General features: G+C 43.1%; 1 protein-coding gene across 1 annotated transcript in view; it reads right to left on the bottom strand.

Moving 5' to 3' along the window:
* Nucleotides 1-13,290, bottom strand: part of MTNR1A (melatonin receptor 1A) — a 58,285-nt gene extending 44,995 nt beyond the window's left edge. The window contains exon 1 of the mRNA XM_068136912.1: nucleotides 12,898-13,290. Within this exon, the coding sequence (XP_067993013.1) occupies nucleotides 12,898-13,090 (193 nt within the window). The 5' untranslated portion in view covers nucleotides 13,091-13,290. The remainder of the gene's footprint in view (nucleotides 1-12,897) is intronic.
* Nucleotides 13,291-16,159: the final 2,869 nt, after the last annotated feature.

Genomic DNA, 16,159 nt, shown 5'->3' with positions numbered 1-16,159 from the left:
GAAGGAAACTCATGAGAGATAGAAGGACATTAAAGAGTAGTAAAAGGGGAAAGTCCCAAGGAAACCAAGAAATAGAGGTCATGTACACAAATGTTCAGAAATTTAGTATTCGATGTATTGACACAGACTGGAAGAAAAGGTCACTTCTGAACTTTTGAGTACAAATATAGTCAATGAAGTCTATAGAGGACTGGGAAGATGGTTCTGGAAGACAATAAAGAAAGGGAATCAATGTCCTTTTGTTAAAACTTGGGTAGGTGTTTTAAGTCTGATCTTCTGAAGAAGCACAAATAACAACACTGGAGAGCTTGCTACCATTTGTTGTCAACGAGCTGAAAAACAACCTAAAACTGCTTTAAAACTCCAGAGAAATAAAGGGCAAGAGAAAATGGTCAAATAAGCTGTGCCCACCTGCATTTATTATTCAGCACTTTTAAGTATGCTGGATAAAATATAGTTTAGTTTTAGTTATGAGCAACAAAATATAACACCATTATTAATGAACAGGTAAGAGAATTTAATCAAATGTATTCCCTTAATACTGCAACCTAACATGGTCAGAAGCCTGGTGGAATTAAGATGTTCCTAAGAGAGGAGGTCCTTCTAGAAAGTCTCCTTGTGACAAGTATTATGATGGGGTCTAGTACCACACACATCCATCTCAGAGATGGTAAAGAAGTATCCTTGAAGTAGTGATAGTGTTCTACATGGTGAACAGATATTATTTCAAACAGAAGTTAAAAACAGCTAAAAACTAAGTTGGAAACTAAAATAAGTCAGGATACTTACCAAATTCAGGGTATTTATCATACAATAGTAACTGCAAAAAAACCTCAACCCAAAATGTTCTGGGCTCAGAAGTCTTTTTCAGGAGCAAGAGAAATAAAAGGAAGTAAGAAGTAGAAGAGAGAAGAACCATTTTGAGGCTGCTAACTGAATGACACCCTGTTGACAAAAATCCCCTTCAATGCCAAAGTTTGCAGGGAGGTCCTTACCACAAGTGACTTACTGCAGCCATCACCAGTGGGTGGGGTGTGCAGCTTTCAATCCTGAGAACAGTCTCCAGTAGGACAGACTGACTCCAGACCTAAGTAACCATGTTGGTACACATACATAGAGAAGTAGCCTACTTCTAGTAACTAATTCCACACTTACACCTGTGAGAGGAAAGTTGGTTTCAAGATTACTGCCTAATTAGTGCCCTATTATAACTGACATTAATCTAACTTTTCCAGTTATACTGCATTACTGACTTATTGGCTCATTTGATATTTTTCTTACCTCAGCAGAGGTTCAGAGTTTCTGAATAGAGAAGGAGTATTTTTTAACTCACAGATGATCATTAGAGAGTCCTTTATTTCCAGTAACATTCCCATGCACTAAAAAGGTCAATTTTTTAGTGTTTCAAGAAAAAGCAGTTGGTCACATGCTCCGTTTGCACTTACCACATGAATATGTAGAAATGTTCCTACAAAATAAATTCTTTATAAATAAACATGTTTTCAGAATGTTTTTTAAACTTATATTAAACATATACTGAAGCTGCCACCCAGTGTTACTACTGGAAATTCCATTTACTTCATTGGCACACCTGTATGAGAGAGCAGACCGGAAAAAAAACAACACAAGCAAGTTCAGTATTTGGAGATTTATTTGCAAGGATAGCAAGTTTCATGCTTTTGAGTAAAGTAAGCAAACATTTTCTTCAGTCATCACAAGGAATGGTCAGCAGCTCAAAAGAGAGAAACAGGTGAAATCACTGTGAAATTTGAAACTGGTGAAGAAAGTTTTCTGAGGACAGGAGATAATATGAACATCCGAATACAAGGAAAGGATCTCAGAAATCCATTCCCTGCTTTGGTGGTAATCCATGATGTTTTCACTGCACAATAAAGACGTGTTCACGGAGCTATACTCCAATAAGCATTCTAGCAGGAAAGTCCTGTCAATGCAAGAGCTTTAGGAAAGGACAAGAGAAAACCTGCTAGAAAAGTTTACCACAAAGGGAGGCAACACTGTTGTGACAAAGGTACAAAAGCAACAACAAGCAGATTGCAAATTCTACATTCACTATGTTCCTTCAACCTCATGTATTTCCTTCCTTTTTCAACTATTTGTACCTGTGCATTTACATGTTCATCAGATCCAGCCACATATTCACAGCACATTTTAGATAATTACTGCTGCGAACAGTATTAACAAGGTGCAAATGCAACCTCTGTGTAACTGTATAATCTTCCCTAGATTATCACTAAATATGCATCATAAATTTTTACCAGGAAAGACTGCAAAACCAGCACTCAATATTCCTTTTAAAATGTGAGCATTTGCAATACTCCTCACTATTCTATTATTACAGAGTATATGAAAAACAGCCTTACAGAACATGTAATGGACCCCAGAAGGGAGACTCTAGTCAGTAAGAACTCTAAAACAAGACCCTTTCAGGCAAAACTTGACATATCCACCCTCAATGAAAAAATGCAGGGGGGTGTGAGGGGTGTGAAAACACAAAAAAAAAAAAAAAACCAAGCCACCACCAAAACTCCAAAAAATTCAGCAGCAAAGAATACAGAAGTAGTCACTTTCACCAATATTCAGCATAATGTTTGATGAACAGAAGTATAACAGAATTCTAGGAATGTCAAAAAATACTTGAACAAAAATTATGTGGGAGAAGACAATATATTGACAAGACAAATATTATGCTATAAAAACTAGGAGAATAAAAGCAGATTTCTGGCCACCAACAAAATGTTCAGAGTTCACAATCGCACCAGGCACTGCAGAGATTCTCAGTAGTGGGATATGCTGAACAAGCAAGAGAAAAAGGAATCAGAAGGGCTGCAAAAAACAGGAGCTGCAAAAGAAATGCCCAATTATTTGCTAAAAAGAATGTTCAAAAACCTGCATTTTTTTCTGCTCTACATTAGGTGTTTAACATATGCTAACACACAACCTTGGTTCTATCTTCTCTGTACTTACCAGTACACAGAGATGAAAAGCTGTTCTACCCAGTCTGATGAGGATTTCTGGGTTAACTCTGTAGTCCTGGACACTTGCATGCAGAAAGGTTAGAATGGCATGAGCACAGCCAGTGAAAGCTATGTTTACATGACACTCATTGATAAAGATTACAAACTACAGGAACACTGAAGCTCTTCAATTTATACCACCAACTAAACCCACCGCATGTACCTAGCAGGAAAGCTAAGGAAAGACTACTGTCCCTCCTTCCTGTCAGACATGCTGAATATTTTTCTCCTTCACACAAGAGATCCTCGTTTCCAGAGAGTGTGTTTATTCACAAGCAATATAGAAAAATACAGGTTACAGTGTGCCAATGGATGCTGCTTTAGGGGGAAAAAAAGAAGAAAAAAGGAAAATGGAAAAACATGTCCTGAAAAAATACCCAAATAATTAGAGGAAATATTTCTAGATGCAGCTGTATCTGTAAATTCATAAAATCAAAGTATACCACAAAATGAAACAAAATTTGATGAGTACCTTCTGCAACATGCTAAAATCCAGTAGCATTTACATATGGTTTAACACAAATGTGTTACCGTATAGCCCCCAAATAAGAAACAGCCAATGCTAAGAAAGTCCTTAGCAACAGGTATTGAAATGCATCACATCATCAGGATGGGAGAATAAGATGGGTCTGTGAGGCACTGCAGGGAATCTCAACAGACAGGAGCTGTTTGTTATTGATTTCAGTAAAACCCTATTTCTCTTTTAGGGAAGGTATTTCCAGAGATGAGGCATACTTCTAGGGGTAGTGCTCTCTCACAGAAGGGGAAAGGTTATTTGCTAAATAACTTAATAGAATTTTATATCCACCTTTTATGGACTAGCCTAATGACAGCCAAGAGGTGATGGTTTTATTCTAATTACATGACTAGAGAGATGCTAAGCAATATTAATGTTGGTACAATAGCAAAAGTACATAAACTGACAGACAGTACATTTAAGCAGTATGAACACTCTTCTGGAGATGGAATAAGGAGAAAAAGCTGTAACTTAGGGTGAAAGGTGATTCTGAAAGGATTTGTATGAACACTAGACCTGGAAATTGGATTTGATGATAGAGAAGCTCCCTTTTAATTTTTTGCTTGAAGTGAGAAATAATACAGAGATTCAGGGAAGGTTCAAAGACGTAATGTGGCATAATGGAAAAGTGGGGAAGAACATAGGTTTTGTAAAGTTACAGTATGTGGACCTACATTACAGTACTCCAATTACAGAAGATAGACCCCAGAATTACAGACAGATATGGAAACCTACCTTTGATGTAAATAATTATTAAGACAGAACATATTAATGTGAAATACACATAAACTGGTGATAAAAATAGGTGAGGTTTTTATTTACATCCCATTGATACTTCTTCCAAAATGGAACACAAATGCAACTGAAGAAACACATTAATTTGCAATTATGCAGGTTGGAAAAGACCTTTAAGATCACAAAGTCCAACCATTATTATGAGCACCATATCTAGATAGCTTTTAAATACATCCAGGGATGGCAATTCAATCACTTCCCTGGGCAGCCTGTTCCAGGCTTTGACAACCCTTTCTAGTACAAAATTCTTTCCTAATGTCTAACCTAAACCTCTGCTGCCATAACTTGATGCCATTTCCTCATCCTATCAGTTGTGACTTGTGAGAAGAGACCAACACCCACCTCTCTAAATTCTTTCAGGTAGTTGTAGAGAGCAATAAGGTCAGCCTCCTTTTCTTCAGATTAAACCACCCCACTTTCCTCAGCTGCTCCTCATGAGACCTATTCTCAAGACCCTTCTGTGGACCTGCTCCAATACCTCAATGACTCTCTTATACTGCAGTGCCCAAAACCGAACACAGCACTCAAGGTGTGGCCTCACCCATGCTGAGCACAGTGGGACAATCAACATTCTGGTCCTGCTGGTTACACAGCAGTTCCTCTATTTTCAACAAAATCTAGTCTCAAAATAAGTCTGTGGATGTTTTCACTTATGAAAAATAAAACAAAAGCATCTCAAAGATTTCTGAATGAGTATAAAAAGTTATTGCAATTCTTCATTTTGAGTGGCACTGTCATGTCTCAGGGGAGACCTTGTTGCTGTCTACAGCTGCCTGAAGGGAGGCTGTAGCCAGGAGGGGGTTGGTATCTTCTCCCAGGCAACCAGTACCAGAACAAGAGGACACAGTCTCAAACGGCACCAGGGGAAGTTTAGGCTCAAGGTGAAGAGAAAGCTCTTCACTGAGAGAGTTGTTAGCCATTGGAATGGGCTGCCCAGGGAGGTGGTGGAGTCACCATCCTTGGAGGTGTTCAAGAGGGGACTGGACATGGCACTTGGTGCCATGGTTTAGTAGTCATGAGGTCTATGTTGACAGGTTGGACTTTATGATGTTTGAGGTCTTTTCCAACCTTATTGATTCTATGATTCTATGTTTGACTGAAGGGGCAAATAATGGCTGTTAACAAATACAGTTCACATAAAAAGTTAGGCACTTTTCAATACTTGTAACACAGAAATACCCATACCCTAACTGTATTGGGATAAGAATATTCCTTTATCTCTAAAAATTAAATAGTTTCTTTTCTCCCAGACACAGATAGGAAGATTAATGTGTCCTTAAAAACAAGACTAAGGAGAAGAAAATTGCTCATCACTCAGTCTGGGAAACAGGAACATCAAATGGAATACATAGCTACTACCAGGGAGGAAAGAACATTCATAATTCTTACCCGAAACACACACAAAGATAAGTATCTGCTGAAACTTCTGTATGGTGTGACTGAATACCTGTCTGCAAGGCTGATGCCCATTCATTACTTTGGCCAACAGCTACAGAGATGGCCACCTCACCTGTCCAGGTAACATGGTACTAACAGGTGCACCATAGCCACACTAAGCTAATGCTCAGGTAAAGATTAAATGGCTCACCTCAGACAATACCAAGCACCTTGGAAGAAGCCAATCTTTGTCAACACAAGGCAGAGTACTTTCGCTTGGTAAACTCCCCCTAAAGAGCCATTAGTTTTGATAACCTTGCACCCCCACCCCAAAAGAAATGTCAAATACATATTGTATTGTAGCATCACACACAGAATCACATGCACACTTCATGCAAATTAGTGTTTTTCTAAGCCTAAATGGAGAAGTTACATATTCTGCCCAACTTGCACACCAGAAGTAGCTAGTCTCTTTAAAGGTGCAGACAGAAAAACAAAATACAATTAACATAAAACCATCCATATAACTGCTTAGTATGTACTTGAATAGAGAATTACAGTGCTTGAGCAAACAGCAGGTTTTGAAATCAGCTGTTTCTGTTCTCTCTTCTTAGAGAGCAGGGAACCTTACGAGTTAGAGTTGATTGGAGTGCTTGGTAAAGCATTGAAGAACTTTCTTGGAACTTGAGCAACAGAAAAGATGGAGCCCTCCATGGTCAAAAAACCCAACCTACTTCCCCTCCTCAAAAACCAGACAACCTAATTTGAGCCACTTACTCAAGTATAGGACCCTGTGTGACAATCAAGACCTGTGTTTTTAGGATGCTTGATAAAGTACTAACAATTTTTCAGAAGTCTTATCTAACTATATTAGATAATTTATAAGGTGAAAAAAATAAGCTGAAAGTCTTTCACATCTGGTTCAAAGTGCTTCTTCAAAGAAGGGGTATACATTTACCTTCTCTATATGGATAACAAACTTCATATAAAAAGAACAATAGGCCATAAAACTTTGTACCCTTACCTTACCCCAAAATTATTAAGCTGCTACCCAAGTCACTATCTCAAAGTTGTAAATAGACTAACTGATTATACTTTAGTTTCTGCTTCACCTGAAAAAGATTAAGAAGTTTGCAGCAGGCTTATCTGAATGTAAGTGTATTGGTAAAACTTTTGTGTGTATTTTATCTGTTCTTGAATTTAGGAAAGTAATCAGATCTTTTTCAGTCACACAAGGTAGCAATGTTGATTATCCTGCTGAACTATAACACTGCCCATTTTGTGATTTCAGGAGGGCTAGGTTTTTAAGTAACACTTCTTTAGTAGCAGCATTTGTATTAGAGTCCCAAGCACTATTCACTACACATAAATACAATCTTACTTGTTCATTAAATAAGTAAACATTAAAGCATTAATAAATTCTTTCAGTTATCCTGAAGAATTCTTAGTAACTGTTGTTTTCCTGAAACAGAAGTGTGAAAACGTGGAGTTTGAGTGGAAAACGTGGAGTTTGAGTGGAAAACGTGGAGTTTGAGTGGAAAACGTGGAGTTTGAAGCAGGTCACGGATGTGAGTACAAGGAAAAAACTGCCAACAGCAAGGGTAATAAGGTTCTTAAAGAGGTTGCAAAATTAAACTGCAATACATAGCATTGAACTGACACTGCAACATTTTTATTGCCCTAGGAAAACAATCCTCATTGTACAGATAGAACAGACATTGCCACATCAGCAATGGATGCTTACTGTTGGTAGTGTTTTCTGTCACTAAACTAGACTTGCTGTTGATGTCTTATGCTAGTATATGAAAGAAGCTGTAACAAGGCAGAAAAGTGGATAGTGTAAAGAAGTAGTAAGGAGGTAAAGGAAGCAGATGAGAAATTACCAATGAAAAAATTAAACATAAATTAAGGAGAAAAGGGACAGCCCCTCAAAGGATAGCCTGAAAGAGACAACATCTAGTGTACAGTTGTCTGCTTGTAAAAGTAAACTATAAAAAGCAGTGCCTCTAAAAACTTCAGAATGCAGAATCTTGCAGAAATAAGTAGGTGAGTTTGGCAGACATCAGTAAGAAGAGTATTCATTTGAAATACTCATCCTACCTTTGCTCACTGACAGTGCCATGTAAGCAGGTTTCTGAAGTAAACCTTCAATTCAGTGAAGTATTCAATCAAAACCAGTCAGAGGAACAGGTTTATTTAAACTATATTTTTATGCTCAGTTCTATTCAACAATTGGAAAAGCTCAGCATCTCCACTAGACATTTTCACTTCTCCCAAACAGCTTACCATTTTTAATACTGGAAGTTATTCATGTTTGAAATAATGTTCAGTCATCAACACCTCAGTTTTCATCAGAGCCCTGAATTTGTGCTACAACTTGGGTCTTCTACACGTTATCTCTCTTGAGTCAAATATTTGTTGGGCTACTCATCTCTCAGGGCACAAAAACGCATCCAAGGTTCACCTGTAATAAAAACAATGATTCCATTAGTCTGAATTCACTACAGGCGTTTCATTCATTAGATAAAGCAATCTTTAATAGAGTATTTAACAATAAAATTTTAAAACTAAACAAAAACAAAACATCATCAAGAACAATCATATTCTGAAAAGGCTGATGAGATCCCCAGTCTGATTATCAAAAGATAGTCCCATTCTTATATTTAAAATTTATTTTCTAGGAAATGCACTAAGAGAAGAACACTCTCCAATCAGATTCTTATACTGCTCAGAGCAAATCCCAGGGTCAATTTGAAAAGTCTCCAAAATAAGATTCTCACTGATAGATCTCATCCCTCAATTCTGCAATGGCTGAACGAGTTAACAAAGAGTGAATTAAAAAAAAATTAAAAGTTAGTAGCTGTGCTCCTTAGATCTTCCAGACCTAATTCAGACCTGCATACAAAGATTGGGTTTTCCCTTTTCCATTGCCATCTTGTTGAGAAAATTAGATAACACACGGGTAAGTTTAAGCATGTGTGCAGTCCTAGTGAAGTTAACTGCATCTTGCTGCTGAGGACCCTGGCACCTCAACAATGTCAGGCTTCCTTTCTGCCTTCTTCACTAGGGACAAAACCACAAGTTATAGTGGCAAAACATCTGGGTGAAAGGCAGGGGGAAACTGGTAAAAAGTACAAAAACTCAAACGCATCTAGCACAGAACAGAGATGGGTGAGAAGGGAGTGAATGCAGCTTTCTGCCCTGATGTGGTAGGTGCTTGGTTACCAGCTTGGCACAAGTCCCTGTGTTATCCCAATTTGTGTCAGGTGTTAGCAGACAGGACAGGCAGAGAAGAATGAATGAGCCTGCTGGGGCTCCCTTTTTGCCCACTTCAGGCTCCCTTCTAACACAGGGCTGTTGGAGCTGTAGTCAGGGCACCTTTGGACATAAAGCACCCAGGAAAAAGCAACTCATCATGCCAAAGAGAACAGTTTGAAAAGGAAGAGAAAGAAGAGCAAGAGGTGTAATAGCACCTAGAGAGCTTTCCTTATTGACCTGAAGAATGGTCCAGTCCGGCAATCAGCAAGTTCCCAAATCCCTCTCAACACCAAAATGACAGGTGCACATTAACTGACATTTTAATGTAACAAGTGGTAAACTAATCTCCACAAAGACCTGCAACTGCTCCCTCATCTTGTTCTTGATGCATTGTTTTTTCTTGGTGTGGGTAACAACAAAGGCATAAGGAAAGTCACTGAATTTCTGTACATTACATAAATCACTTCAAATGATCTCTTCAGTTTACTGAGATGCTTTAATCCAATGTTTCAACTAAAAATTCCACTTGTTGCAAAAAGTATTACTAGTTCTTTAATATGTCTTCCCTAAGGCTAGTTGTTTCATGTTTCAGGGTAGAACTGCTGAATGACCTTTTCTGATATGGAAAATTAGATATATTAGGATGGTTTACACCAAATTTCATTTTTAAATGAGCTATTCTCATTCTTTTTTAAATTAATTATTCAGGAAAGCACATCAGTTTAAAATTCAAGCTGTGTGAATGTGCTATCAAGATATGGGCATTAAAATCCTTATGCCTTGAATGTTTCCCTTGAACTTTGTTTCAAAGTTAAAAGATCACAGACATCATAAACCAAATTCAGTCTTTGTGAAGGCCAGCATTAAATTGTAGCTGCTCCCATCAGGACTGAATTGTGTCAGGCGCCTGTTAGATTACAAAGCCACCATTTAAAAATGAAACAAACAAAAAATGAACAAAAAAAACAAACAGCAAAAAAAAAAAGAAGCCAACCCCCCCAAAAAAATAAAACCCCAAAACCAGACCAGAATTATGAAACTCATTATAAGTCAAGTACATTAAATAAAAGAGAATCCTACCAGTTGCATCATCAGCTTCTGTGTCTAGAAGAGCATCTACTGAAGCCATGCTTGTGACTATGAAGGAGTCTGTATCAGACACTCCTCGCTTGCTGAGACAAACTTCTTTGAGATACTGACATCTCTGCTTTGATCAGTGTCTTTTACTAACCTTCTGACTGCCAGGAAGGTTTGTTGAGAAGGTTTTTCTAGGCCTTCCTACTGTTCCCCAGAGCACTTTTTAAAATCATAGGTCCACGGGTTCAATTTGTAGTTATCTTCGAAAAATATGTATATAATACAGAGTGTGACAGAGATGAAAGGTGTTTTCCCCCACCAAATCCACCTTTTTGGCAAAGTGTTACATACTCCTTATTTCTGTTAGGCCTTTCTTGCAAAGAAGAATATCTTCAGTGAGATACATTTTCTTCAGGAGGTATCTTCTGCTCCTCCCTGACCTTATTTTCCAGTGGAATTTTCATCCTGTGTTCTTTTTTCTCAATAAATGTGCCAGCAAAAGGCTTATTAGTATCAGTTGTTGTACTCCTAAGTGTTTTTTTTCTTATTACAGTTCAGTAAATAGTTGTAATTGTCTTCATAACTATCAAGTTACAAATTAGTGGTATGCATAAATCAGATTATTTTCAACATAATCTCTTCCTCAACAATCTGAATTGGTCTCAACAAGATTTAGGAAACTTTCTTCTTCACACTTACAAATACTAGGCCAGAGTTTTCTATATACTTATGCCTTGTCATAAATTTACACACCTGAGTAGGCCCACCCTAATTCAATGCCAAGCTTAATAGTGATGTTCATAAGTAAAGTTATACCCAGGCATAGGTTTCTGCAGGATTAGTCAAAAAACACTTCACACACCTCTGAGGCATATTAATTATGTTCTTTCCAAATTTGTCTTTTATCTATATACTGGAAGTAAAACCCAAAGATCTTTACTTTCAAGAAAAAAAAATACTTTACAACTTTTAGAAATTGTTACTTTTTTTTTCCTATAATGGAATATTAGCTATTTCCTGTCCTGTAGTAAGTACCTACTTGTTCTAATTAATCCTTAACTTCAGAGGCCAAACCAGTATCTAGCTCAAGTTACAGTCTAAAATAAATAATGTTCAGAAGAATGCTCTATTCTCCTAGCTGTGGGAGGTAACTGTTGCCAGTTTGCTGCAGCTCTTAACAACCACTATGACAGAAAAGGCAAGAACAAGAAATGCAGTAAGTGTGAGCAAGTGAGCACGTGTTGGGGTTCAAGAGGGATTACGTGAGATCTACAGCAGAGGATATGCACACATATATAGAGTCCAATGATTCAGTTATGTTTCCTGAAAACAGGCACCATGTTTATTTCAGGCTTATTACCAGACATGTCTATATTGCAAACTCCCCAAAGAAGTGCTGAAGCATATATTTAGTACTTAAGGGGGAGCACAGTATCATCCTTTACCCTGGAGTAACCCCAGTAATATGCCTGTATGAACCCTTCCTCCCTCCATCTGAAAACCTCCCAGGGAACAGGGATAGTGAAACGCTGACTTGGACTTCTGGAGTCTGATTCTCTTCTCAAACACATAGTGTTGTAGTAACCCTGCCAGCTCCAGTGAATGAAATTTTTGTCAATGAAAGCAAGAAGAGAATATAGGTTTTAGACCTCACATGAGTGGCAATTGTAAGAAGAAGAGAAATCAACTTGTTAGTCTTCGTTTTGAACCTGGTGCTGGCATTCCACTGTGGCTGAAACGTACAAGACATCTGAATAACCTGACTTAACCTTAGAAAGTTACAAGCGCCACTGTTTGCCAGAGTCCAACAAAAGATATCTTTATTAGGCTAGATTGTAACCAACCTTGGATTCAGGTTCCTTCTCAGATGATTTTTAAACCATTAGCCAATGAACTTCGTGGAATTATAGTAAAGAAGCTGACAGACAGTTGGGGGGGGGGGGGGGAACCTAAAAGCAGGGTATCAGTCTCCATGGAGTGAAACCCTGCTTTCATTAACAACACAGCTCCCTTCACATGCTCCTGTATTTTTTTCAATGAAAGATGCATTGGGTTTTGAGTGCACAGATTTGGTACACGTGCGCGGCAGCTGGTCTAACACGATAAAGCAGAATGAATCTGAAGAACTTCCTGCCTGCCTGACCAATAATCCATGAACTAAGAGGGATTTACTCAACAGACCATCACAGGTTATAGCCTGTCAATAATTCAAGATTTTTATTTATTTCTTTTAAAGAACGTGCCTAAATCTGTTTTCTGACAGTTGTTTCCCATTCCCCAGAGATGGGAAGGAGGTGAACAAAGAAAATAAACCGGCTGCCTTGGATGTTGTTGTGTTTTTTTTCTGACTCCTGCTAAGTCTATTACTTAGCATTTGCTTGATTTGAAGCTCCATCCATAACAGACGTTATTTGAAGCATTTCTTTAACTCAAAGAAAATCAATGAGAAAAACAGCATCCGGCATGCACAGGCACACACTGTGTGTCACAGCAGCATCGCCAGAACCACGTTTAAATTTCATTCTTAATTAAGGTTTACTTGCCTTTCATTTTTGCTAGGTGGGGACTGTGTAGAGCTAAAAATAGCACCACGGTTCGGTAGCAGGCGCTAAAAATACCCTTACCCGCTCGATCACCGACTCGGAAGGAAAGACGAAGCCCTTGGCATCTGTCACAGCCTATAACCGCTGGCTAGGGATGAAGGCAGAGCGCGCCCAGCCCTGGAGTTGCGCGCCCCGGCAAAGTTTCGTCGGCAGACGAAGTGGGTCCGGCACCAAGCGCCGCGTCCCCCCTCCCTCACTCCGGGCGATCCCCTCGGGCTTCCCCGCCGCCCCTTACCCGCGTTCCGCAGCTTCTTGTTGCGGTAGACGGAGAGGATGACCAGGAAGTTGCCCAGCAGGTCCACCACGATGGTGAAGATTAGAACGGCGGCAAGGGTGGAGGTCACCCACGGGGGGCGACGCGGGGAGTCCTCGGACGGTGGGTCCCGCGGGAGGTCGGAGCTGTTCAGCTCACTCCCGTTCACTCTCATCCTGCCGCCACAGCCTCTCCAGGGCAGAGCCAGGTGCTGGCGAAAAAGGCACGCCTTCCAGCACCGCCTAACGCGGGGACAGGTCGGGGCGGGGGTCCCGGCTGCAGCCGCCCCTCCGCCGCGGGACTACCCGCCTTAGGGCGGAGCGGGGCTGGCGGGAGCGAGCGTTTCTCCCATGACCGCCGCGGCTCTCCAGCGAGGAAGTTTCCCCGAAGTGTGCATGTGCAGCGGCGGGACACTCTTATAGCCTGCCCCGCGCCAGCCGCCCCGCCCGCCGCCGCCGCCACCGCTGCCGCCAGGTGACACCGAGACGCCCCCGCGCCGGCACGTGCACGGCCGGGGCTTCCAGCTGCCGCGCGGCGGCGGCGGCGCGGCGCCACAGCGCCCCCGGGCGGCGTCCGACCGCGCCCCGCTTCTCCCATTCATGCGCCCGGGCTTTCCGTTCCATTCAGTGGCGGCCGCTCCATTCAGCGGCAGAGGAGCGAGCGGGATCAATGGGGGTTTGCTGTCTGCGGCTATGCGGTTTGCTGCGCTCGGGGCTATTTTTAGCTCTCCTGGTTAACGCCGTCTCTTAATTAGGCGTTCGCTGAACTTCCTCCCCCTCCTCCTCCTCCATCCCCCGTTTTTATTTAGCATCGCACTCGCTCGGTAACGTGAGCGCGGCGAGAAAACCCCCATCGGGGAGCGGGTCGGTGTTGCTATAAAAAGCTCTCGCTGCGGGCGGGGGGGGGGCGTCTGAGGACCCGCGCCCCGGGAGCACCACGTGCCGCCGCTGCACGGGGGTGGCGGCGGTGGTGGCGGGGAAGGGGGGAGACACACCGCCCCGGCAGCTTCCCTGCTTTCCCCGCCTCCGCCTCGGCAGCGCGGGCCAGCCACACGCCGCAGCTATGAGGACGGTGGGGTTTGGCTCTGCTGTTCCCAAAAAGCAGCTCTGAGGGAACAGGCAGCCATTGCCCACCCGGGCGGAGGAACCGTTGGGGTGAATGGGGTTCTCTTCAACCTATTGTACAGTGTCGTACGGGAGAGAAGGAGAAAAGGCACTTTCCTCGGAGTGTAATGACAGCAGCAAATCCCCTCCACCCGCGTGGTGGAAAGCTGTTTAAAATATCTGACTTGGGCGTGGGAATCACTCTCCCGCTCGGGATCCCGGGCTGGAGCAGGGAAGACAATTCACGCCGTGCTTCGCTGAGCGCAGGGCTGTGAGCGGCGCTGGTGGCCGCGGGTGACCCTGCGCACCCGAAACAGTGGGGTACAGCAACTTTGGGGTACCCGAAGCCTTAGCGGGCGGGGGGGGGGGGAGGCGGGAGAAGGGGGGGGGGGGGAGGGAGAAGGGGGGAAAAAGGGTAAGGAGTGGACGGGGAGTACGCAGTAGGAGCGCAGGGCTCCTGCCGGAATGGCATCGGTTCTGCTTGCGCTGCGGGGCGAGGGCAGAGGCGCTGCGCGGAGGGGGGAGGCTCTGGCTGCTGCTCCAACCAGGTCAGTCACCGCGACCTCCGCTAAGTTGGCTGCTGGGCTGTACCTGTAATGGCAATCCTTGGTAACGAGTAACTAAACCCACCGTTATCAACAGTTAAAAATCATTATGACCAACGGGAGCTCCGTCTTCCGTGTTACGTAACAGCGGCGGGGTGTGAGAAGAAGACTGGCAGTCGCTGGTAAGAGGGGCCGTGGTCGGTCCTTGCTGGCTAAAGCACCAGCCTCTATTCGTACCCCCATGCGCTATCAACGGCCGACAGGTCCCCCAGGACTGAACGCCCGTCTAAGGGCCCGTCGGGAACAGAATCTGCAGTCGCCTCCAGTGCAGCCACGGATGAAAGCGTACGGGCTCCCAATCCGGACAGCTCCGTAGCCCCAGCCACACGGCTCGATGCAACCGGAGCTTTCCCGCCCCAACGTTGCCAACGGAGTAGGCGGCACGGCTAGCAGCCTGCGTTGCTGCTTGAGAGCATTTTATCGGGGGGGGGGGGGGGGGGGGGGGGGGGGGACGGGGACAGGGCTGGTTTATTTAATCACTTACTAACTTAAAAAATGCTCAATATTCCAGCAGCGTGATTCTCTCCCCGCGTCTCGGTGAAGAGCAGAGCTCGGGAGATGTGTCGGCACTGCAGAGCAGTCCCTCCAGCTGCTGCGTCGAGGAGAGCAAAGCCCATCACTGGGGACGCAGCTCTCATTCGAAAGGGGGGTTACAGTCGATCCCTCCCTCACCGCGGCGCCGCAGCCCCTAGCAGAGGGAACTAGCGAGCGCACTCTGCCACACACAGCGACCCTCGCCCTCCTCCTTCATCCCCGCCCCCATCCCCCAAGTTGATCTTGCAGAGAAAGAAAGACGAGAAAGTCCTTGTAGGTGCATAACAAATATGCTATAAGTCTGTTGGACAAGGTTAAAATTAAGGGGAGCAGCATCAGCAGGCCGTGAGATCAAGGGTAGGAACACGTGTAGCCAGTCAGAACTGCCTGGTCCTCAGTAGACCTCATGGGGTGTTTCACGGGATAGGGAGGTGCTGCTGAGAGAGACTTGTGAAGTCTTACAAGGTCAGATATTTTTAACCAGAAGGTAGAATGGCAATGAGGATCAGCCCAGGATTTTACTTCAAAGAAAGGGAATATGGTCCACCGGGGAACTGCTGTCATTTGTCTCATTCAGCCACATGTTTGCAATTTGTGCCCACAGGGCAATGGAGATGTCACTCAGTCCCATGTTAGTCTTGTGACAAGAGTATATCCTGGGCACAAAGGCTGCTTGTGGTGGTGAAAGCAATGCTTAGGAAAAGGAATGCTTCCTGAGAAAGAAACTGGAGAGGTCTTGTCAGAAAACTCTACAAAAGCTGAGGGAGACCCAAGGACCAACAAGGGCCAAAGTATGTTGTGAAGCCTTATGCTACTGCTTCATGTGCCAGTGTTGCCTCCTGGTGAATAGGGACTGAGCATGGGTCAGGCTCCAGCTAGGACTACCTTCCCGTTCCCCTGCGCTGTCATTCTCTCCCCTTGACAGCGACACCTCTTCTTACAAAGCATGCTGCATTTTAAGGTGTGGTGGGTTGAAATTCTACTACCACCACCCTCAACATT

Source organism: Melanerpes formicivorus, unplaced genomic scaffold (assembly GCF_026170545.1).
Source record: "Melanerpes formicivorus ecotype bairdi unplaced genomic scaffold, bMelFor1.0.p_v2 SCAF_4, whole genome shotgun sequence".
Classification (NCBI taxonomy): domain Eukaryota; kingdom Metazoa; phylum Chordata; class Aves; order Piciformes; family Picidae; genus Melanerpes; species Melanerpes formicivorus.
Note: the sequence above shows the minus strand (reverse complement) of the source record. Positions and strands in the feature narration are given on the sequence as shown.